Genomic DNA, 23,847 nt, shown 5'->3' on the forward strand with positions numbered 1-23,847 from the left:
GGATAGCATGATTCCAGTTAACAATATACAGACTGGCACAGATTTAGATGAATTTATATACATTTAATTCAGGGGTTAACTCTAGGGCATGGGACTGGGTGGCAGAATGACAGTCACATTTTACATTTAACAATACTTTTTAAATCATAAATTTTATGATTTATTTTCACTTTATAGTTTTGGTTTTGTTCAAATATAAATATAAAAAGAAAAAAGTCTATCTATTAATTTTCTTAACTCCTTTATAAGTAGCTATTGAAAGAAAACATAAATTGTAGTTAATGAACAGCTCAATCATAGCTACACTAAGTTATTGCTGTTAACAATATATATATCTCTTTTCCTAAAATATCTGACTTTCTTTCCAGTTTGTTCTTTTATTATTCACCCTGAAAATTTTATTGTGTATATTATTGTCATATGTAGATTACACATACAAACATAGTTATGTTTGTAACTATCAAAAACAAAAACTAAAACAAAAACAAAAATCAAACAAATTACTTTCTGAGAAAATTTAAAAAAAAACCTGTTTGGTGGCCATCAACTACTTCTTTGTTGTTTTTCATTTTGGGGAATGCCCCTTGCTGATTCCAAGCTGTCCTTGTCAGTCTTGCCTTCCAGAGTGGATTGGTATGAGGTATAGTCTGGCTAGACCATCCCATTCACTGTGATACAATTACGTCAAAGATGGGCATGTGGCCCTACTAGGGACAACCTAGTCATCACGTCTGCATCAAACCATTTTCCCAACAAGCGGAAAGAATCTGCCTAAAAAGGAAGCTAAAGAGAGCATGCAGAGAAAAGTAGAGGCCTTTTTTTTTTTTTAGCAGGGGGAGGGGATGATTTTACAGTCATTTAAGCCCCTGCATCTTGCTCTTCTTGGATTACTATTGGACATTTCAGGTATGTGACCCAATAAATTACTTTTGTTTTTCCTTAAATTAGAATGACTTGGGTTTATGTCACTAGTTAATTTATTATTTTATTTGGTAAAATGTTTCCCTCAATTGTTTCAAGGGTTCAGTTACAAAAAAAATATGCATACACATAAGATTCTACTTGTTAGTTGGCCAATGCACCTAAAATTGAGTTTATTAGAAATGAAACCTCATAGGTAGAAACATATGAAATTCCTAATATTCAACAAGTTTTGACCTACAAAAGTGGCAATTTAATAAGGATGTTCAAGCTAATATAAAGAAAAGTGTCATTTTAGGGTATAATCAAAATTCCAACACAATGTTTATTTACTATAGGAAACACAGACAACATGCAAAAGTACAAAGATAAAAACAAAGAAAATTATTCCAAAGCTCTAACCCAAAGATAAACACTATTAAAAAATAATATTCTTGGTGTATTCTCTCCCAAATAAAAAACTTGGTTTAGAAAATAATTTTATTGAACTAAAAAACTATTGTTATTTGGAAGAATCCATTTAATTAAAAAATCCACTTTGCTTTCCAATAAACTTGCTTTGTAAAATTTAACTTACTTTAAAAAAATGTCTTGCTTTAAGTTTTCTTTAAGGTTTATTTCATTAACTAATTTGCAAACAGCCTAATTCACCTAAACTCGAAGGACTTCACTATATAATTCTTAACATATGTAGTGTTTGATAATTCCATTATTTAGTACATAATCCCAATTCCCAAGTATTTAGATTAACTATATATTCGACTTATAAATAATTATAATAAGGTAAGAATCCTCTCATACCCAATTTGGGGTGCTGTAACAATATATTACAGAAACACATAGTCCTGTTCCAGTTTACATTTTATTTTAAAATTTAAACTTCAGCCCTGGCTGCTTTGGCTCAGCGGTTGGAGCATCAGCCTGTGGACTGAAGGGTCCTGGGTTGGATTCTGACCAAGGGCAGGTACCTCAGTTGCAGCCTTGATCCCCCCAGCCCTGGTCGGGGTGCGTGCAGGAGGCAACCAATGGACGAGTCTCACATCGATATTTCTCTTTCTCTCTCTCTCTCTGTCTCTCTCTCTTCCCCCACCCCTTCCACTGCTCTGAAAAGCAATGGAAAAAATATCCTCAGGTAAGGGTTAAAAACAAACAAAAAATCAAAAACAAAAATGTAATATTTTAATATTTTATTTTTAATAGTTGGTAATGTGTCAAAATAAAGGCATGAGTAAAACTGGAAATTTCAGAAATGCTAGGATGGTAGTGTTTTTATGATATCACTGTTAAAATGGTTTATTCTTTTATAAAGCAACCTGTTAAGTGCTTACTCCTGAATATGCTGGAACTTTCCTCAGTGCAGAAGAGCCTGAGCCTCCATGATTTCACAGAACTATATATCCAAGGGGAGAAGAAAACAGAACAAAGGTGTACGGAGGGCTGCTTTGGATGTAGGCAGGGTGTTCACTGTTCAGAAGCCAGTCTCACGAGGATGTTTGAGGTCAGGGCAGTAAGTGAGGACACACGGGAGCCCTGGGGCAGCTCCGAGTGTGGTGTGTTGAAGACACATGGTGGTTTGGTCTGGAGCATGGTGGGTCAGGAGGGGAAAGGAGTAGAAGATAACATCTGAGAAGGAAATAGGATCCAGATCATTAACCACCTTGTAGGCCAAAGTAAAGACTGAATTTTTTTCTCTCCCCTAAGTGCAATTTTTACAACAATCACCCTAGCTAAGTGTGAAGAAAGGGTTGTGCGAGTATAAAAGTAGAGAGAGCAGTTTATGAGGCAATTGGATTTGTTTTCAAAGAATTCAAGGTATTAGAGGGTCACAAAGTAGACTTCAACAGGTTCTCTAATGTGTTCTTTTAACTGTATTTAGCATGTCCATTGTGAGCAAAGTTTTGTAGGACAAGGTTCAGTTTGGGGAAGACAAAGGCTATGAGACATTAAGAAAACACACAAAAAGAAGCGACAGCTTTTTAAAATCAGAGCATACTGAATTTATACCTTGATAATCGTTATTTTATTATGTCTACATCAATGAAGAGGTATTTTGGGACAAAATTTAGAAACTACTAAACTAGTATTTATTACACTACCTACCTCTAATGCTACATGCTGAGATTAATGTTTGAAGTGTGTTTATTTTGTCTTTACATGATTGACTTGTCAAGACTCTAAACTGTAGTGTGGCTTTTCTCATAATGTCTCTAAATAATATAGTATCTTTTAAAAAGTGTTTTGTTTTTTTCCTATTGTGACAGAGACATATTTAACAAGCAAAATATACCCCTCATTCTATTAAATTTACAACTAGGTTCTTCATAAACCACTGAAGGGATTCAAGTTTGACTTAGAAAGGGGTTTGTCCATTCATTCCTACCGGCTTCCCTAACAATCCTTTTTCCTTTCAGTCTTCTGGTCCAGCTCTCAATTTCTTAATTAGTAAGAAGGCACGCCCTATAATTAGACTGAAGGGTGGGTCTCCTTAGCAACTAAGAACTTCCCTGTAGCTAAAACTGGGAAATATACCTAAGGACTGGTACCAGTATTTTAGTTATAGGAACAGTTTCCTTTGCTTCATCTTATAAAAAAATAGCAATTTTAAACTTTACATGCTGTACGATGAAAACTTTCCTCATTTGATAACAAGTCTCCCATATTTTCCTCTTGGAGGTAGTTAGTGGGAGTATGTTTTAAGTCCGTCACCAATTGACTCCATGGCCATTCTGGTAGGAAAACGTAAACATGAGAGTTGACATAAGGGAAATCTTTGTTTTAGTTTTAATTTTAATGAATTTATTTAGCTAACATGTAAGAAGTAATTTTATTAATTATAAATTCTTTTTAACAAAGAACTAGTTTCTCCATTTTGGGGAAGAAACTAAGAAATCCCATTAGGCTCACCCCGTTTCTTCCCCATAGCTCCCCTCCCCCCCAAGTTTCAACAGCAGCCTTCAGTGTACTTCCTATCCTGAACTGTTTTCCCCAGGGAATATCCTTGAGCTTCCTAAAATAAAATATAATTTATATGAAAGAAATTAAATCACAGAAAGTAACTAATGGAAGGCCTTTTTTTAATACTTTCGTTTCAATGTAATAAAATACTCTAGGGATTCAGTATATGAAATAGTGACAACGTCACAGAGGTCCCATAGCTTTTTGCATTTGTGGGTTGCTGTACCAGTCCCAATAGCATGTCCCATAGAATATATGGCCATACCAAAGTGAAAACTGAGCTTCTTTCAAGAGAATCATGCCATTAATGTTTAGGGGAAAGGTCAATGCATTATTTTCAGGGCTAAGAATCCTGAAACAACCATTGCATCTGAAAGAAAGAAAATCACTGATGTCTTGGTTGACATTTGTGATGAGTGGAAAAATGAATAAAATCCACTCCCAGTAATTGATGTAACATAATACAAATGTCAGTAAATTCACATCATGCGGCTGCTGTATCTCAATCGCCAGAGGATGAAGGTGTGTGTACTTTTATTTATCAGGCCTACAAAACACAATAATATATTTCTTTATCCGTTTCAAAGCTGGGATTTGGTGCATAACACGAGATACGGATGAGGTAATGTGGGGGTATATATGGAGATGAGTTAGCTGTGGTCCTATTTTCTTTTTCTTTACGTATGTTTTTATTAATTTTAAAGAGAGAAAAAGAGGGAGGGGGAGAGAGAGAGAGAGAAATGTGGATCGGCTGCCTCCTGCACGCCCCCGATTGGGGATCGAGCCTGCAACCCGGGCATGTGCCCTGATAGGGAATCGAACCCGTGACCTCTGAGTGCATGCGACCCACTCAACCGATTGAGTCACCCCAGCCAGGGCCAGTGGTGGTGCTGTTTTCAAGTTGATTCTTATCTATAACAGAAAAAGAGACGTACGTACCTAAATAATTATAATGTGATGTAGACAGTTAAAATTTCAGAGGGAAAAGAACAGCTAACTACGGTTGTTCTTCCGAGGAAGGAGAAACGGCAAAAGTGCAGAGAAACACGATTATGAGAAAGCTGCCAATTTCATATGACTGTCACTGACTTAAGAGAATGTTCATGTTTAGAGCTGAGCTTGAAGTCCTTGAAAATGAGGTCCTTTCTTTACTTCATTCCCTTCCCCTTTTCCTTCCTTTTGTTGCCATTTTCCTTTATACATATGAACATACGCTCAATACATGCTCAGCACCACGCTAGGTACCACAATGAATAAAATAAACAGTTCTCAACAGATGATAACCTCGCCAAACTCCCACAGCAATATAATGCAAGATATCCTTCTCGATTTAAAAGCGAATAGATTTAAATATATTGGGACTGGGGAGATTAAGGGAACAGTGAGGTGAAGCTAGAGCAGAAGAGAAAATTAATCTAAGATTAAGTGGAGAAAATGGGGTGACCAGCCCGCTGAATTTAGCCCTTTATGATCAGAAAATTAAGAACCATCATAAAACAAATGAAACTGTTCCAGAGAGATTCTGGCTGCCCTGAGTCCATGAGCGCAGCTTTGGTAACTAAATGAAAAACCGAGGCACCAAGTGGATAGGGAAAGCCTGTCTCCTTACTTCGCTTAGTGTAGGACTCAGCAAAATTGTCCTCATATAAATGCATAAGTGACAGGATAGTTTTTGTTCTATTGATGGGCAGTGGCTGGGCTGGAGGAGTCTCCACAAGGGCTATGGCAGGCAGTGGGTAGGGGAGAGGGGACCCCAACAGGGGTAGAAGACAGTTTAGATGCTGCATTGCTTCAGCTCACACACTGGTGGGACTGTCCTGGGAAAAAACAGGGGCACTGAAAAGGGGTGCTGAGGTCCTAATGTTATGGGGTAAGGACTACGAAAACAGCGGGCTTTTGCACCATGTACAGTAATCATAGCACAACAGGTTAAGTGCAATATCGGTATCTAACCCAGTAGAGGGATTAAGAAAGACTGTTTCATATAAACTCAGTCACCCCTTATGAGTGGAGTTAAGGGTGATGGGGAAAGGGGAGAGGGAGGGTTTTCCAAGAACAGTGCCACATATGATCCAATATGTGAAGTGAGAAGCAGTCTGGCATGTTTGGGGAAATTACTAATGATTCACAGTTAGTAGAATATAAGCCAGAAGAGGAGGCAGAAGGTATGCTGTGAGCATATGGAACCTCGAGCTTCTCTATTCAGCAGCATGAATTTCGTTCTGTTGGTGAAGGAAAGCCACCGATGGATTTTAAACAAAGATGGGAACTTAAAAATGAGGACACCCCTCCCCAGTTTTATATTAATAAACAATTCAATAAATGGTGGTAAAATGATCTATATGCAAAAAATAAAAATGAACCTTGGACCATACCTCATAATTCATGTAAAAATTAGCTCAAACTGGATCATCGATCTATAGGTAAAGTATAAAACTATAATAGTTCTAGAGGACAGTAGAAGAGAAAATCTTTGTGACCTTGGGTTAAGGAAACAGTTTTTGGATGCCACACCAAGAAGCACCATCCATAAAAGGAAAGTATCTATAGATCACATTTCTGACAAAGAATCGTATCCAGAAAATATATTTTAAAAACTTTTCAAACTTAACATTGAGGAAAAAAACCTAATAAAAGAAAAATGGATGAAAATCTGAAGACACGTTTCACCAAAGAAGAAATATGGATAGTAAATAAGCATATGAAAAGATAGTCAAAATCAACACACATTAGGGAAATGCAAGTTAAAATAATGAGATTCCAGTATAAATTCACTGGAATGGCTGACATATTTTTAAAATGACAATATCAGGTACAGATGACGTAGAGCAAATGCAGCTCTCACAATCACTAGTGGGAACGCAAGACTATACATCCAGTTTAAAAAACAGTTTGGCAGTTTCTTACAGAAACATACATTTACCATATGATCCAGACATCCCACAGCTAGGCAATTACGCAAGATAAATGCAAATGTATGTTCATGCCAAAACCTAACATGAATAGAGGTTTTATTAAAGCAATCACTTTTATTAATCACAGTAATAAAACCTTCATAGAGGTTTTATTAATAATCATCCAAATTGAAAACAACCCTGATGTCCTTCAACGACTGAATGCAGAACCAAACTGTGGGGCATCCCTACAAAGGACTACTACTCAACAATAACAAACATGCACGAATCTCAAGTTGTTCCGTTAAGGGTAACAGGCTACACTCAAAAGGCTGCGCATTGTATAAGTCCATCCATAGAATATTCTGAAATATAGCTCTTCCTTAAAGAAGTACTCTGATTAATAAATATAGAAAAAGGTGAACAGAATGATCGCCGTTAGAATATAATAGTAATAATTGTTACAGGCAAGGTCTGTTATGAATAAAATTAGCAGTTAAAATTTGAGGACAAACAGGATATTTGCATAGTCAACCCCAAAATATATATTAAATACAAAAGGGGAAGAGTAACTTTACAATGGAGTAATCTAGCAGGAATAAGGCGTGTGGCCATCATGTTCCCCCTGATGGAATGCACTGAGGAGAAACACACCTTTTCTGATATTCCTGCCCAAAATGCATGACCACAAATCAAATCGTGGAAAAACAAAAGACACACCTCAAAAGAGGGACATTCTACAAAATAACTGACTAGTATTCTTGAAAAGTGTCAAGGTCATGAAAGACAAGGAAAGAGTGAAGAATTTTCCCAGATTGGAGGATACTAAGGAGATGTGATAACTGAATGGAAGGTGGGACCCTAGACAGGACTGTTGGACACAAAAAAGGTATTAGTGGAAAAGTAGGCATGGCACCGCACTGACGTTTAGTTCTTGGCTTTCATAATAGTCCTTCGGTTATGTAAAATACTGATGTCAAGGAAGAATGAGTGAAATTTACATGGGAACTATATTATTTCCACTACTTTCCTCTAAGTCTGAAATTATATCAAAATGAAAATTTAAGAACAGTCACAGTAACATATTCTAACAGCAATAAAATAAATATTAAAATATTAATCATGGGATAAATAAGGAGCTTGCTGTATTTCCATTCATTAGTTTTACGGGTTCTTTCTATTAGAAATCCATGCACAAGGGCAGCGATGGGGGGGACAGTCATTTTCAGTGATTATGACTTCTGCTGTCTTTATCCAAGCCTAATAAGACCACCAGGAACCAGGATTAAAGTTCCTGATAGTGGCTAAGTGATTGCTTTACCTTGCAGCCTGGCAGGATAGCTCTCATTCTGACCGAATAGATACAGATTCATGTCTATAATATAAGATTCTCTATTGCTCCTCTCAAATTCAGAGCCATCAAACTCTTTACCAGAATGAATTGCACCATGAACGATTTGGAAGGAATTTTTATTTTTGACAATGAGTAAGATTTCACCCTCTAGATGGCTCTATTCAGTTTTAGAGTTATTAAAAGGCAATATTGTGTGTGCATAAAATTGTAACTATATTCCCCTTTCTCTCCTAGTTTTTACAGTTGACAGTGTTATCTTCACACCGAACAGCTTGTTACTAGAATTTTTTAACCTGCTACTTATTACTCTCTACCCAATAATTATCAGGCCTGTTTAAGGAATGGAGAGAATCACAGGAAGAAGATAGTAGGAAGATCTAGGGAGGTGATTAGACTGAATGACCTTGAGAAACCCAGATACCTAAACACTGAGGGGACAAGAATAAATTCTTCCTGACTACAGAGTGTGTTCCCTCTTGTAAAGAGAGAAGCACACTGGCAGAAAGAAAATAAGCTGGTGATCCCAATTAGCCGGTGTTACTTGAACCGAGTGTGATACACGGGGCCAACCAGACTATGTCATCCTGTGACCGTGTGTTAGTCACGCTTTGCTCACTTTTCATTTATCAATATGTATACAATTAAAATGCCCAGTGGCAAATGCTTTGTCATAAATATCCCGAGAATCCACTGAGACTCTAGAAATTGCACAAGAGTAATTCATCACTATTTTCAGTAACAGGAAATTAGTAAATAGCAAGGATGGCAGGAAGAGAGGGAGAATATACAAGATCATGACGCCTTCTCTTTGCACTGCGTCTCATCCTTCCTCTTCCCTTGGGCTGAATCTCTTCTCAATCTCATGCTATTGCTCTTTCCCTCATTTATCAACAGTGCTTTGCGGGGTGGCAACTTCTGCCACGATCTCCAGGTTCTCTTGGGTTCTCAGAGATGCTCACAATCTTTCTAACCTTTCCCCATCAGTTTTCTTTCACACTTTTATCAGGAGCTACCCCAAGCCCCCACCCATCATCTCAGCAAACGCTCTGGTCTCTGACATCACTGGTGAAAGGGAAGCTGGTGCGTCCAGAGGCAGCGAGGCCTTCTAGGTACCAGCAGCCTTTTCGTAGCATAGTTATCTACGGTGCATTTTCTTCCAGCTCTGCAAGGATTTTGAATAGGGAGAGACAAAGGAGAGAAGTGAGTGTAAGTTCCGAGGTGATTTTGATTTAGTATGAATGCAATCTAGAATTCAAGAGAATAAAACCAGAGGAGGTAGACGCAGGCACCCAACTCCTGAGGGCGGACGTTCTAGCTTTCTTACTCGGTGCCAAACGCCTAATGCTTCCAAAGGCGCCTGGCACAGAGCAGTTAGGGACGTAAGAGGTAAGACTTGAACTAATGAATAACTTAAAGAATGCTAAGCATTTGGAACTTAAGTAAGAAGTCAACCCGATCTAATTTGTTTTTTAAACCCATCTGCCTGGCTGCAGTGTGCACACGCCTCACTGGCTCTGCGGTCCACGCAGCCTGGCCTCCGTCCTGCACTGTATGGGCTGCAGGAACCAGGTGCCTCTCAGTCCTTACCCTACTTGGCTTCTCAGGTCATTTTATTCTATTGACCTGTCCCTCGTTCTCAGAAATCTGCTCTCTCTCTCTCAGGTTGTGCCGTCTGTCGTTTTCTGTCTGCCTGCTGCTGCTGAAGTTACTTCTCAACCTTCAGGGTAGCCCGTCCTCCCTACGGCTTCAGCTGCCCAGCGGTTCTCATCTGTGGAGCTTTCCTCAGTTTGTGCCTGCAGCCCAGATGGCCACCCGGGCTCCAGAGGCTTCCTGAAGTCTTAAATGTCCCGGGTGCATCCAACTTATCATGTCCAATTCAGAATTCATCATTTCCCCTCCAAATCTGTTATTTCTCCGGAATTTCCTCTCCATTTCCCTACTTATGTAAACCAGAAACTTGGAAGTCATCTAACTATCCCCATAAACGGTCACTAAAGTCTCTCAGTCTAACCTCAAATATCTCTTAAATATACTCCCTCTTTATATCTTAATCCGTTTCATCATTAATATTTTTCACTTGGGTTACCACACTACCTTCCTTACTGCTTTTTGCTGCCTCTAGTTTTTTCTCTCAGCATGTACTCTGTCCTGTTATCACCTTGCTTCAGCTGTTCTGGGTGCTCCCCTAACACGCCAGCTTCTTTCTCAGCACCAGGGTTTAGACCTTGTTGCCTCTGCCGGGAGCTCTCCCAGCCAAGCTTGGCGCGGCTCACGCCTCCACTTCGCTTAGGTTTTTCTCCTCTCTACCTAAGATAATACATCTACACGGGGTGGGGCAAAAGTAGGTTTACAGTTGTAATAGAAATCCATAATACAATAATTAATAAATAATAATACAAGAATAAACTCTGTTTCACATACTCACAACTATAAACCTACTTTTGCCCACCCCGTATTTACATTTCTTTTTTTCTCTCCAGTAGGTAGCAGCTCTGTCTTTTTTATTACTTAATTACAAGTGACTAGAAGAGTGGGCAGCCAATAAACATTCGCCGAGTGAATAAATGAATAAATTAATGAATAATTGTATCCAAAGTAGCACAAGCCGCACCATACTGGGAAGTACTGGCCTACTAACTTAGGTTCCCAGTGGACTGTCTGCAACAAATGAGCTTCTCGAGAACACTGGGGTCTTCTTTTCTGTGTCTATCTCTAGGTTTTAATCGGCGACAGTATCTAACACCTGGCGGTGCTCAGTAACTGTTACTTGGAAAAGCGAACAAAAGAAAACTCTTAACCTACCTTAACTAGCAGGGTAGCTGAGTTCCACAAGAAAGCAACCATCTAATTTCTCCCATCACAATCTGTTTTGCAGCATATTTTACCCCCTGCAATGTATAGTCTTTATATTCAAACCTTGATAAAGCTTAGAGAAACATTTTATCTAACCTTTTCTACGTTATGAATTGTTAGAATAAAAACTTCACTGAAGACACCTTTTGTTCCTTCCTGAACCTCTCCGTCTTATTCTTAGACCACTGATAGGAACCTGAAGTTAAGTTGGAGGTGGGGTGATGTTATCAATGGCACAAATTTTTCTCACTAACATCTTGATTCTCTTCTTTGGCAAAAGGAATGAAATACAAAAATATTAGAGCTACATTTGGTCTTTATTGTTTTCTAGTCCAATCTGCAATTTTCAATCCTTTGTGCGGAAGGAAAAACTGAGGCCTAAAGGTGCTGAGTGACTTGTCCAGTCCTTGTGGCTGATAGCAGGATGTTACAACCAGGTGGGGAGGCGGGCGTCACATTGGTGGGGGAATGTGTTACTTGACAAATAGAGTGCAATTTTGGGACCAGAGAGGCTGTTCTTGTGCCTTTAATGTACATAGTATTTAACTGGTGTGAACTGACTCCCTGACTTTGATTCCACATGACATCAAAATTGTCTGTAAAGGACCCATGAAGTTTTGGGATATTTTAAAAGGGTTTGAGCAGGCCTAGCACTTTCTGTTACACTTTCTGTATTATCCCACGGAGTCTTTAGGAATGTTCCATGATGAAAAGATGTTATGTTTCGCAATTTGTTTGCTATCCTGATTGGCTTCTGTTCCTTCTTAATGGATTTACAATTTATTTGAGTCAGTATATCTACATTTAGTGGTGACCTACTTAACTGGGATTTAGGAACATCATTACCTCTCCTTTCGGTTCTTCCATCATCATTTCAAACTGCATGGCCCCGTCTCCTGGAGTGAGGTGTCTGAACGGTATTTCTTAATGTAACCACAATTCTTATATTTTTAGAGAAGGTTAGCACTTTCTCTTTTGGCTATGTAGTTCATGAGACCGGTGTATACATTACCTGTTACAAATTGCTGCTATCCATGCTACTAATGACTATAAGTCTGTTCTCTAACTGATGGTTTCTATTTGTTCTTGGAGAAAAAGTATGTGCTAAGCATAAAGTTTAGCTCGATTAATCTCTTTTTAATCTCTTTTTATATCAGTTGTATCTTAACAGGTTAATGAAATTGAGATGTGTATCAAATAAATAGGTTTAACTTTTATCAGATACACTTTTTATATAATACAGTTTTTATTCATTTAACTTTCAGATTTAAAATAAAAGTATTTACATGCACACATGTGAAAGAGTAAAAGTGTTCCTAAGAACTTTGTAACATGTGTCTCTCAGAGATAAAACCTAACAATAAGATGAAACATATGCATATTAAGAACTTATAAAAGGATCTGATGAAGATTTTGATCCATAATTTTGCATTAATTTCAACAGAGAGTCTGTGCACTAATTTCTCAGAACCCCAGGACACTCTACTCACATGACCGTATCAACCTATATTACATGTTTGTCTTTGCCAGTATTACCTTCTATGCAATATGGCAGTGCTTAGGGAGCATTAATTGCTAGCTATCTCTTAGCTACTTATGGGCAATCTTGGAATAATTACCATGTATTTATGGGAATGAGGCATTCATTTATTTATTGCCTTTCTCCTAAAAATCCCATAGCACTGGAGTCAAGAAGATAATAGTATAAATTGCCCACTTCTCTCTACGGGAATTACTCCTTTCGCTATCTCCACCACCCATCGCAGCAGCACCACAACACTCTTACAAGGGGCTCGGCCTTCATATCAAAACTATAATGGTTATTGCCATTGCCACTCAAAGCATATTGAATCTATCCTTTCTCAATGATCCTTTCTTTTATCCCTTCAACCTTCTCTTTTTCTTTTTCTTGAAGTGAAACAAGGACCTTGACTTTGGGACCATATAAATTTGACTGCATTGAAGTTGCTGGTCCCGTTTTTAGACAAGACTGTTAGAGATGTAAAGTAATCACTGTGTTGGCGTTTAGATGTTTATGTGAGATAAACTGAGTATTTTACACTGGCAGACAAGTGCCATAGACTATCTTATTAAACCCATTCAGTTGATTTAGAATAAATAATTCCTACTACTTCATAGGGATAATAAATCTTTTTCCTATTCATATACTTTCATGTTTTTATAACATGTAAATAAAACACACAGGAATATATGAATAAGTCACATAATGTGATTTATCAAAAGGGAGAAAATAAATTTCTGATACTTTTCAGCCTGTGAATTTATTGTTGGACACTTATTTCCAGATATTTCATGCATAAATACACATAAGAGGAATTCAATATCATACTTAAATTGTTATTTTAAATGTTTTGCAAAGATTCATAACCCAACTTTAAATTTATCTTTCTCCTTCCAGAGAGATGTAAAACAAAAGGAATAACTTGAAATGCTCATGTTGTAATAATAACAAGGAAGTCAGAAACTATAAAAGAAGTGATCAACATGTTATTTCTTCTCTTTCAGATTATAATCTTTTCTAAGTATTGTGGCATAGCTAAATTGTCCCAAATTTTACATTTTAGAGGTCATTTATTTTACTCATCTAAATATTTTCCTTATTTAAAAAAGTAATATGTTTAAAAAGTAATACCAGATTATTATTTATTTAATTCAGATAAGATGATTAAAGTGTAAAACTATAATTTATTCACTGTGATACAGCAAAAACAAACAATAAACAAAAAAACCATGGGTTTTAGAGTCTGACAGACCTCAGTTTGAACACTAGTCACGCTACTTACTGGGAGTTAGGGGTCCTTGGGAAGGTTACTTAGACTGTCTGAGATTCAGTGGGTACTGATACTCAGAAGAGTTGCTGTGAGAATGAAATGGCAACCTCTACGTGTCAGGTGCCTGCACAGAGCACCAATAATGGTTACCACTTAATGTGGCTTACTGTGAGCCACACACTGTGCTAAACGTTTTACACATTTACAAATGGAATCGTGAGAAGCATTCCTATGGAGCAGAAGTTACTTTGGCCCTACTTTAGAGATGTGGAAGTAAAAGATAGAGGTGTTAGATAATGTACCCTAATCTGCGCCAGCTGAGTGGTGAGAGCAGCGTTCTAACCAGGGTCCATCTCTTTGGTTAGCTATGGTTGTGTAAAAAACTACTCAGAATTCTGTGGCTTTAAACAATAACCATTTTATTATCTCTCATGATTTTATGGGTAGGCTGAACTGAGTGGGGTGATTCTTTGCTCCCACAAGATGTCAACTGCAGCTGCAGCATGTGGTGGTGGTGGAGGGGAGGGGTGCAATGTCTGAGATGGTTCATCACAGGGTGGCATTCAGTGCTGACCAACTGCTGGGAGCTCAGCTAGAGCTGCCAAATGGAGAGCCTCAGTATCCCCCTCTTTGCAGTACTGTTTGTATCCTCTCCATATGGATTGGCTTTGCTTAGCATTGAACCCTGGGTCATAGGAAGGAGTTCTGAAAGAGGAAAAGCTCCAACGTGCAGACATGCGAGATGCTCTCAATGGTACCATTGCTAGTCATTGGCCAAGGCTAGGCACATGGACAATCCGAGTCAGTCTGGGAGGGAACACCGCAGGGCATGAATACTGGAAGGCCCACTGAGGCTACTAAAGGAGCAGCCCACTGCAACAGCTGTCATCAAAGGCACTCTTCTGAGGCCTCCAAACTATCTCAGCTGTCAGGAATCTTCTGCTCTCCCTAGGGCAGCATGTTGGGCGATGCCTTGTGAGAAGAACTTGACTTTCAGACATAGTCAATTATAGAGTTAGAAACTTTTTACACTTTTCTGCTTCCAAGTATGACATAAAATTAAAATTTTATATAAATGATTTTCAAGGAAATTTCAGTTTTATAAAAGAACAGTGCCTCTCAAAGATTTAAATTGTTTTTATCCATTTTTTAAAATGCCATTCTGTATTGGGTTTTCTATATTATAATTCATTAGTGAATAAAATAAGGAGAAACACACTTAGGCTTTATGCGCTGTCAGCATTCAAATAAAAGTGACTATATACCCATCTACTTCTTAGAAATGTGATTAATTGTGGATTTTTAAGAAACTTCTTTTCAAAGGCATGGCTTTTATCCCAGTATTTCTATTGAAAACAGGATTTTTATTTCAGAAATTGTAACTCTATTTTCATTTTATATAAATTAAAATAATTTAGTCCTAATGGTATTTATGTAGATGGGTTCCACACAGAACTTTCTGTTTAAATGTTTTATTTCAGATAAAGCATTTCCTATTTGTATATGCAATTTATTTCCAAACGGAAGTATTTTACCTCAGTGACCCAAAATATTTAAACTGTTTCTTCTAGTAATACTGAAATTTAGACAGTTTTAGAAAAAGTGAATAGCTTATAGAAATCAGAGAAAAAAATATAACCCTTTCCTCTTGATTCATTACTTCAAGTTAAATTAGCAAATGATTTACAGGTAATAAATGCCATTTCAAAGCTCTTTGGTGACCAGTGCAAACTCTGATACTGTCATAATATCAAGACTCTGCAGGCGATATCAGATGATATTGGAATAAAATTATCCCCTTAATGGCTGCAGTATTACTATTAAGCTTTTTAAAAACATAAATAAAAAGAACTGAGATAAATATATAAAAGCAGTAATGAAGGAAATCAGTACTTACTTTTTGTGACAACTCCTTCTAGTCGAATGATATTTGGGTGGTCAAACTGACCCATGATACTAGCTTCTCTGAGAAAATCTCTTCTTTGCCGATCCATGTGGCCACCTTTCAAAGTTTTGATGGCAACTGGAATCTCTCTCTTCCCTGGTGTCTTCAAACGCCCACTACAGACTTCTCCAAATTCTCCTTAAAATATGAACAAAAGTATTTATTTGTTTAAACAGAATACTTACATTCCAGAAGAACTGAGTCGTCATGTAGTCCCAACTTTCTGTTTTTTAATGTAATGACTCTCAAGTGTGTTGTTTCCACATGGATATTTCTTTCTTAAAATATTAAGTCTGTAATGACAGTGTGCTTGGTCAGCATCATTTATAATGAATAGCAGAATGCATTTTCATATGTTGTGCCACGGGAACTACCATTGATAGATATCCCCTGATCTGCTGAGAAATTATGAATAGCTCAATGGGCGATGCTAATGTAATTCTATGGAAAAGCAATCACTGCATAACATTTCCTGTTCCTGTTCTCAATACTGATATATGGGTCAAATGTTTGCTCTATTCCGGAATTCATCAGGCATACGTAGTTGAATTGATCCCACAGGCCATATGCCTGGGCTTCACTGCCATTAGAAATCAATGCTAGGGTCAATTTGTTCATAGGGTCAATATGAACATATTGAAAAAACCATACTAAACTCAACTATAATAAGTCATTACACAGGGTAAATTATAAGTCACATGTTTGTAATACAAATACAGTAAGTTCAGCAATGGCTCCATTGGACAGGTTAAATAATAGCCAAATACTTATCATGAATTTATTACATATATATCCAGTGCTAGGGTGCTGTGAATTTCAAAGAAGTATAAAACTTGGTCTCTGCTCTCAGGAGTTTATAATCTAGTAGGAGAATCTGATAAACATAAATGAAACAATTTAAGAATATAAGAACTGATCCCTGAAAATGCTATATTATATAAGAATGGTGAGAGCTGGAAGACTTCCCAGGAGAGGTGGAAGTTTTGCTGGACCTTGAATGATGAGGATGATTTGGAATTTCAAGAAAAGCAGCTACACTGCAGACAGGGGTTATGAAGGGAGTGAGGGAAATGACGTCAAAGATTTAAAGATTCGAAGTAGTAAAAAGAAATTATGTGGACATAAAGGATATAAGGCTGACTAGAAGAGTTATTGTGGAAAAGACTGAGGCTTTCTCAGCACAACACAATAAATTCAATAAAGCTTGAAATTTAAGACAATTTATCCTGGGCAGATTACCTGCATTTACTTAAAAGCATGATGCTTGACCCCCAAATTATTCATATATAAAGTGATGATAATAATAAAACCTTCCATAATTCTATAATGTCCCTTCCCTATAAAGATATTGGAAAGATCAATAGTGGTAATACATGTGAAAGTGCTTATCAACTGTAAAGTGCTATACATGTGCTTTATGTTATACAAGTCTTTGGAAGGGTGCAAGGGATGAACATTAACACATCTTCAGTTGACTTGCTAGCAGGCAGATCTGACCAATAGTCTGATGCAATGTAAGCTGAAGTGTAGAAGATCAAATTAAATTTTTGCAGTACTATCAATTCCAATTATCCAAATTTCCCTGGACCATTTCACGGAAGTCAACTAAAGGTTGGCTATACATGAAAATTAACTTTTAGTGTAGTTGTATATATATAATATATATATAATATATATATAATCCTCATCTGAGGATATGTTTATTGATTTTAGGGGGGGGAGAGAGAGAGAGAGAGAGAGACATCAACTGGCTGCCTCCTGAATGTGCCCCAACAGGGATCATTAAGCATAAAAAAAAAAGCTAGGAAGGAAACAGGACAATGCTTTGCTTACCAAATTATGTATAAACACACCCATCAATAAATGGTGTTAGAAAAATTGGACAGATACATGCAAAAAAATGAAACTGGATCACCAACTTACATCATACACAAAAGTAAATTAAAAATGGATAAAAGACTTAAATGTAAGGCATGAAACCATAAAAATCCTAGAGGAAAGCATAGGCAATAAAATCTCAGACATCTGTCATAGCAATATGTTTGCTGATACATCTCCTAGGGCAAGAGAAACTTAGGAGAAAATAAACAAATGGAACTGCATCAAAATAAAAAGCTTCTACACAGCAAAAGAAACCATCAACAAAACGAAAAGGGAGCCCACTGTATGGGAGAACATATTTGCCAATGACACATCGGATAAAGGGTTAATATCCAAAATATATAAGGAACTCATACAACTTAACAAAAGGAAGACAAATAATCCAATTAAAAAATGGGCAAAGGACCTAAATAGACACTTCTCCAAAGAGGACACACAGATGGCTAAGAGACATATGAAAAAATGCTCAATGTTGCTAATCACCAGAGAGATGCAAATTAAAACCACAATGAGGTATCATCTCACCCCTGTCAGAATGGCTCCATCAACAAGTCAACAAACTACAGGTGCTGGCGAGGGTGTGGGGAAAGGGGCTCCCTAGTGCACCGCTGGTGGGAATGCAGACTGGGGCAGCCACTGTGGAAACAGTATGGAGGTTCCTCAAAGATTAAAAATTGACCTGCCATTTGACCCAGTGATCCCACTTCTAGGAATATATCCTAAGGAACCCCAAACACCAATCACAAAGAACTTATGCACCCCTATGTTCATAGCAGCGCAATTCACAATAGCTAAGATCTGGAAACAGCCCAAGTGCCATCAGTAGATGAGTGGATAAAAAGCTGTGGCACATTTACACCATGGAGAACTATGCAGTTGTAAAGAAGAAGGACCTTTTAGCCTTTGGCACAGCATGGAGGGAACTGGAGAGTATTATGCTAAGTGAAATGAGCCAGTCGGAGAAGGACAAGTACCACATGATCTCACTTATATGTGGAATATAATAAACAAAATAAACTGATGAACAAAGTGGATCCATAGACATAGAAGCTTGGAACAAACTGAGGGATCTCAGAGGGAAGGTGGGGAGGGGGGTGTGGGTGGGGAGAGATTAATCAAAGAACTTACATATTTATGGGCATGGCCCATGGACGTGGACATTGGTATGGGGAGAGCCTGGGGGTGGGATGGATGTGGAGTGGAGGGGATCAGTGGGGTTAAAAGGGGGACATCTGTAATGGTCTCAACAATAAAGATAAAGAAACATTGAAAAAATAAAGAAAAAAAGAAATAGCAGTCTAACAAGAGAGTTTATTCTATATATATTAAACAAACAAGCAAACAAAAAACACTGACTAGATAGAATGTGTCCCTAAGTTCAGTGCATATGATATTGGTGTTTTACAAATTTTGCATCATTTAACATCAAAACCAGAATAATCTTTTTTAACTTAATGGTACTTTCAATCTGTTATGGGTTAAATGTTCTTACGTTCAAAGGAAAAGAAGCCTTGGTGTTTCAGTTTTGTTTTGTTTTTAATCTTCACTCAAGGATATTTTTTATAGATTTTATGGGGCGGGGGGAGGGAAACATCGATGTGGGCGAAAAATGTCGATTGGTTGCCTCCTGCACTTGCCCTGACTGGAGATCAAACTCGAAACCTTTTTGGTGTATGAGACTATACTCAACCAACTGAGCCACCTGGCTGGTCTTGCAGCTTTATTTGTAATAATGTTTTCAATTTTTAAAAGATTTTCTCTTGGGCATAAAAAATGGCAATTGATATAAATTTTCAAAATTTTCTATTAAGCCTCTGAACCTTGAGAGAAAAGAAATGTGCATATGTTGAAGTTAATGTCCAATACATCCAGGTTTACTAAGATACTTGAAATTTCTTCTGAGATCACTCTGGTTTGTTGTAATAAATATCTAGAACAAAACAAATATTTTTCTACTCTTTTTCTTTTATATTGCCTTAATAAATCTGTTAGTACATATAAAGATTCAGCAGTATTTTAAAACTCTTCACCTGCTAGGACCCCATAATCCAATTGATTTTCTGATAACATTTCATAGTAATTCAAATAAACTGTTAAGTATAGTGAAATAAATAGAGAGCTCTGTTGGTATTTCATCAAGACAGGCAGAGTGGTAATTTTCTTTGGTTTTCTGTTGTCTGAAATTCATGTATCTTATTAACACCAGGCAGGTGATTTCTTTATGTCAAGCTTTTCATGATCAAGTTGTTATCACATTTATTTCAGTGACGCTAAGTCTGGCTGCCCCAATTAAAGATCTGAGACTTGTAGTGCATTCTTAAGGCAAAGTCCAAAAAATTCAATCATAGAATGCATTAAAAGCCCCTATCCGGTATAGGCCTGGAAGTATCAGACATATCAGGCAGAGAGGAAAAAATATTTTAGATTAAATGTATACTTTCAGATGGTGTCAAAGACTGATCCATTATATGACTGTGCTGTAGCAAGAGGGGAGCCCTGTATATTACCATAAGATAATTCCTCAATAAGGTCAGTTAACATTTACATATACTGGTTAGTTTATCACTGACTATAGGAATGTGGTGTTAACTTTTTTTTTCTTTCTAATACCTTGCCACCATCACTATTAACAAAGGTAAAGCGCTTATAGAGTGCCTATCATGAATGAGGTCTAAAAACTAAATATATATATTTAATCTCAACAACACATCTTTGAGGTAGGTAACATTATTATCCCCACTTCACAGATGAGGAAACTGAGGCATATGAGCTAAGTAACTTGTTCACAGTGCCATGACTAGAAAGTGGTAGAGCTGTAATTTGAACCCCGACAGTCTGGCTCCACAGTTCTGGCTTATAACCACCATTCTCTGCTGTCTGAGATGTTTATCATTGTTCCTATTTTCGTGTTTTAGTATGGTAAATTTCCAACTGGTAACAACGGTGTCTTTAAACCAACTACCCTGTAGCGTTCAAACATGTCAACTGCATATGCACAGGTGGATGGAATGATAAAACCATATATTAAAAACCTTTCACGATAAAATAAAAATGGAGACCTAGCTCGAATATGTTGGATATTAGACAGTCTGGGGGGAAAAATAACTACAGTCTATCTAGTTTCAAGTGAGCAAAGAAAATTATATCTAGGATAATTGACCTTCTGCCACTGACAGCCCATTCACTGGCCGCCAACCCCGTCTATCTCCCTGGATGGTGGTAAAACGTTTCTGGACAAGCAATCCCATCGTATAATATGTAGAGTCATATTAAAATATCAACTAGCATTGGATTTTCCACATAAAGCCTATATAATCAAACTAAAAGTGTGGGAGGCCGGTGGAGGCAGTGAGGGACAGTCGTCTTGGAGGAACTGTCACATCATGGTCCTCTGGAGGCTTTCCACAATATTCCTCCCCGTGTTCCAAAATTCTGCTTTTCCGCCACCTCCAGCCCCTTGAGAGTCCCCGACGCAAAGAGCCTGGCTCTTGATGGCTGTTTTAAACATGCCTGCCAGGCGCCGTGAGGAGTCTCCTTTCTTCAGGCGGTTGCCCTCCTGCACAGGTTCCCTTCTCTCTCCCTCGTCTCCACCCTCCTTAGCGCTCTATGTGGATGGCTTCTTATTAGCAGCAAAGGCTAAGATGTGAGGTCTCACCTTCAGCGAACTTTCTCTGATCAGCCCATCTGATTTCTCTCTCACTACCACCAGGTCCTTCCAAACGAGAAAGAAAAAATAGCAGCTCTACGGTCAGACGCTGGCCGAGCTCTCCCACCAGACATCGGACCAACCTTGGCAAGGTGACTCGGAGACCACGATAAAATGAGACCACTGCCCAAGCACAAAGGCAAGGCCACAGTGCCCCAAATACGAAACGCCCCCTCCTCTCTTGGCTAAAATAAACCACTGCTCCCTCTTACCAATGATAACCTCCCTCACCCTTGGTTTTGTGCCCCCTTCTTCTAGGTATGATTAGTTAAGATACCGTGGTTAAAGTCTAAAATTCAGGGCCAGTATTCTGTGCCGCTTTCATATCTGGGGGAACCGAGAGGGCCTCAAATGGCCTCACCACAGCTTCCCCTCCCCGCTCTGCTCCCACAGGGAAGGTCCTCTGCCAGGCCAGCCTCCTGGCCCAAGGGGTCAGGCACAGCTCCTCCTTTTCCCGAGGAGCACGTTCCACTTTCCTGCCGGCCTGGGCAGTGACTCAAGCAAGCCAATCGCATGCTCCCAGGGGACAAGGGCTGCCTCACCCCTTGGTGAGCTGCCTTCCCCAGCTCCTGGTGCTCACTCGGTTCCCCAGCGCAACCCCTGTGCGCCCTGTGTGGGGGCGTGTGGTGTCCCCCTCGCCCTCGCTGCCAGGATACGCAGTTAACAAATATCTGTCCGTCTCCCCTGTCTAATGTAGGGTGCTGGGCACTCATCCACCCCATAGCCCTAAGGTGAGAATCCCTCCCTTAACCACAGGGTGCGCAGGAGGCACTGAAAACAGATTCGCAGTCGCAGAACTGCCTCCGCTTTCTAACGGCATTTAATGAGGAGCAGACCCCTCCCAAAGCACCCAGCCAAGGCCCAGATCCTGTAACAGCTTTCATCTAGACCCTCTTACTGACACACCATCACTCCCCATTCTGTGGGACTTCCTGGCTGGACCCAACTGTTTTAACTACAGTGTGTTCCCGGGATCTTTGGCTTGAGAGTGTGAGCATAACATACAGGGTGGGGCAAAAGTAGGTTTACAATTGTCTCCACTTTCGAATACCTGCAATAATAATTAATACAACTGTGGTGAGTATGCGAAGCAGAGTTTATTCTTGTCTCGTTACTTTTGCTTTTTAGCACTTGGACCATTTGAAATTATCTTTGAAATTCATTTACTCACTTATTAATTATCGATCCATTTCAACACCTCCTCTGACCCTGTCCTGTTAACCACAATCTAAGTCAGCGATTTTCAATCTGCGTGCAGCAAGAAATTTTAAAACACGCAATACCTGATTGTTTAGTCAGGGGCACTGGCCTCTTTTCCCTTAGATTGTCAAATAAAAAAATGACAACAGACAGCACAACAACAGCCGCCCATCCAGTGTGAATGAATAAAAATTTTTATTTTGTCAGGTTGGCAAAAAGTATATTTTTTGGTGTGCTGCAGAATTTTAGCAATTTACATGTGCCGTGAGATGAGAAAAGTTGAAAATCGTTGATCTAAGCCATTAGGCATGGGCCTTGAGGATCTTTATTTTATGTTGTAGCCACAGTGCCTAATACACAAAAACAACTGTTTAACATCTGTTGTATGAATGAAAGGAATGAGTGAGGGGGAAAACCAACAACCCTAAACCTGAAGTTGGGATATCCGAGAGCAGAGGTACAGGTTGGGGAGTTTTCCAACATGCCAACTTGTTTTTATTTGCAGTCTCACTTGCTTTCCTTTCCTCGTGAGCAGTTAGGAGATGCGTCAACATCTTCCATATTCAGTTTTTTTTTTAAAAAAAGTTAACTATGCACAACCTGCTTTCCTTCCTGGGTGTAAAGGCAACAAGAAAAAAAATTTAAGTATCAAGCAAAGAAAAAGTTAAAAAACAAGAGACAAAGGTGAAAAACTTAAGACTTTTAATTCAGTGCTAGAGGGATGTATTTGTCTTTTGAGGTCTTAAGGTAAATTCCATTACCATTAAGGTGATCAGGAGGGTCACCCACCCCGATTTTATTCTCTGTCTGTCATTCAAGGATGAAATACCAGAATCCTTATGACTAATTCTGTCTGATTTCTTCCTAATACACAGCATACCTTCCACGAATGAAAGAGGACAGTGTTTTTCAGAGCACTTACAATCTCACATCTTTTGAAATGATATTTGAATGCTTCTGATTGAACTTCACAGAAAGATTCAACACGGTGCGAGATTTCTAATGTTTAACAGGGCTTGTCAGGAGGAAAAACAGACTAAGGCCTGAGAGAGGACAGGTTCTTAGAGGTCAGGGCTTCTAATTCTGGCTTCACCACTGTTTAGTTTTGTGGCATTAGAGGAAGTCACAGTACTTTTCCCTGCTTTGGTATCATCATGGGTGGGTTAAATACCTACCACCCATCTATTTCTTAAGAGATAAAGATTAATGTATAAATATTTGCAAAGCTTTTTGAGTCTTAGAGAAGTTTCATGTAACCACTGAGTCATTTAAAAATATCCTGATACCAGAGGATATGTTTAATATGTAATTTATACTTTATTTCTAGTTTCTTAAAGTCTAGGATA

General features: G+C 38.4%; 1 protein-coding gene across 1 annotated transcript in view; it reads right to left on the bottom strand.

Moving 5' to 3' along the window:
- Window positions 1-23,847, bottom strand: part of EPHA6 (EPH receptor A6) — a gene marked incomplete at its 5' end in the record, with an annotated part of 762,908 nt that overhangs the window by 175,749 nt on the left and 563,312 nt on the right. The window contains one exon of the mRNA XM_081138997.1: window positions 15,667-15,852. Within this exon, the coding sequence (XP_080995123.1) occupies window positions 15,667-15,852 (186 nt within the window). The remainder of the gene's footprint in view (window positions 1-15,666; window positions 15,853-23,847) is intronic.

The sequence above is a fragment of the Miniopterus schreibersii genome (assembly GCF_964146895.1).
Source record: "Miniopterus schreibersii genome assembly, chromosome: 5".
NCBI lineage: Eukaryota > Metazoa > Chordata > Mammalia > Chiroptera > Miniopteridae > Miniopterus > Miniopterus schreibersii.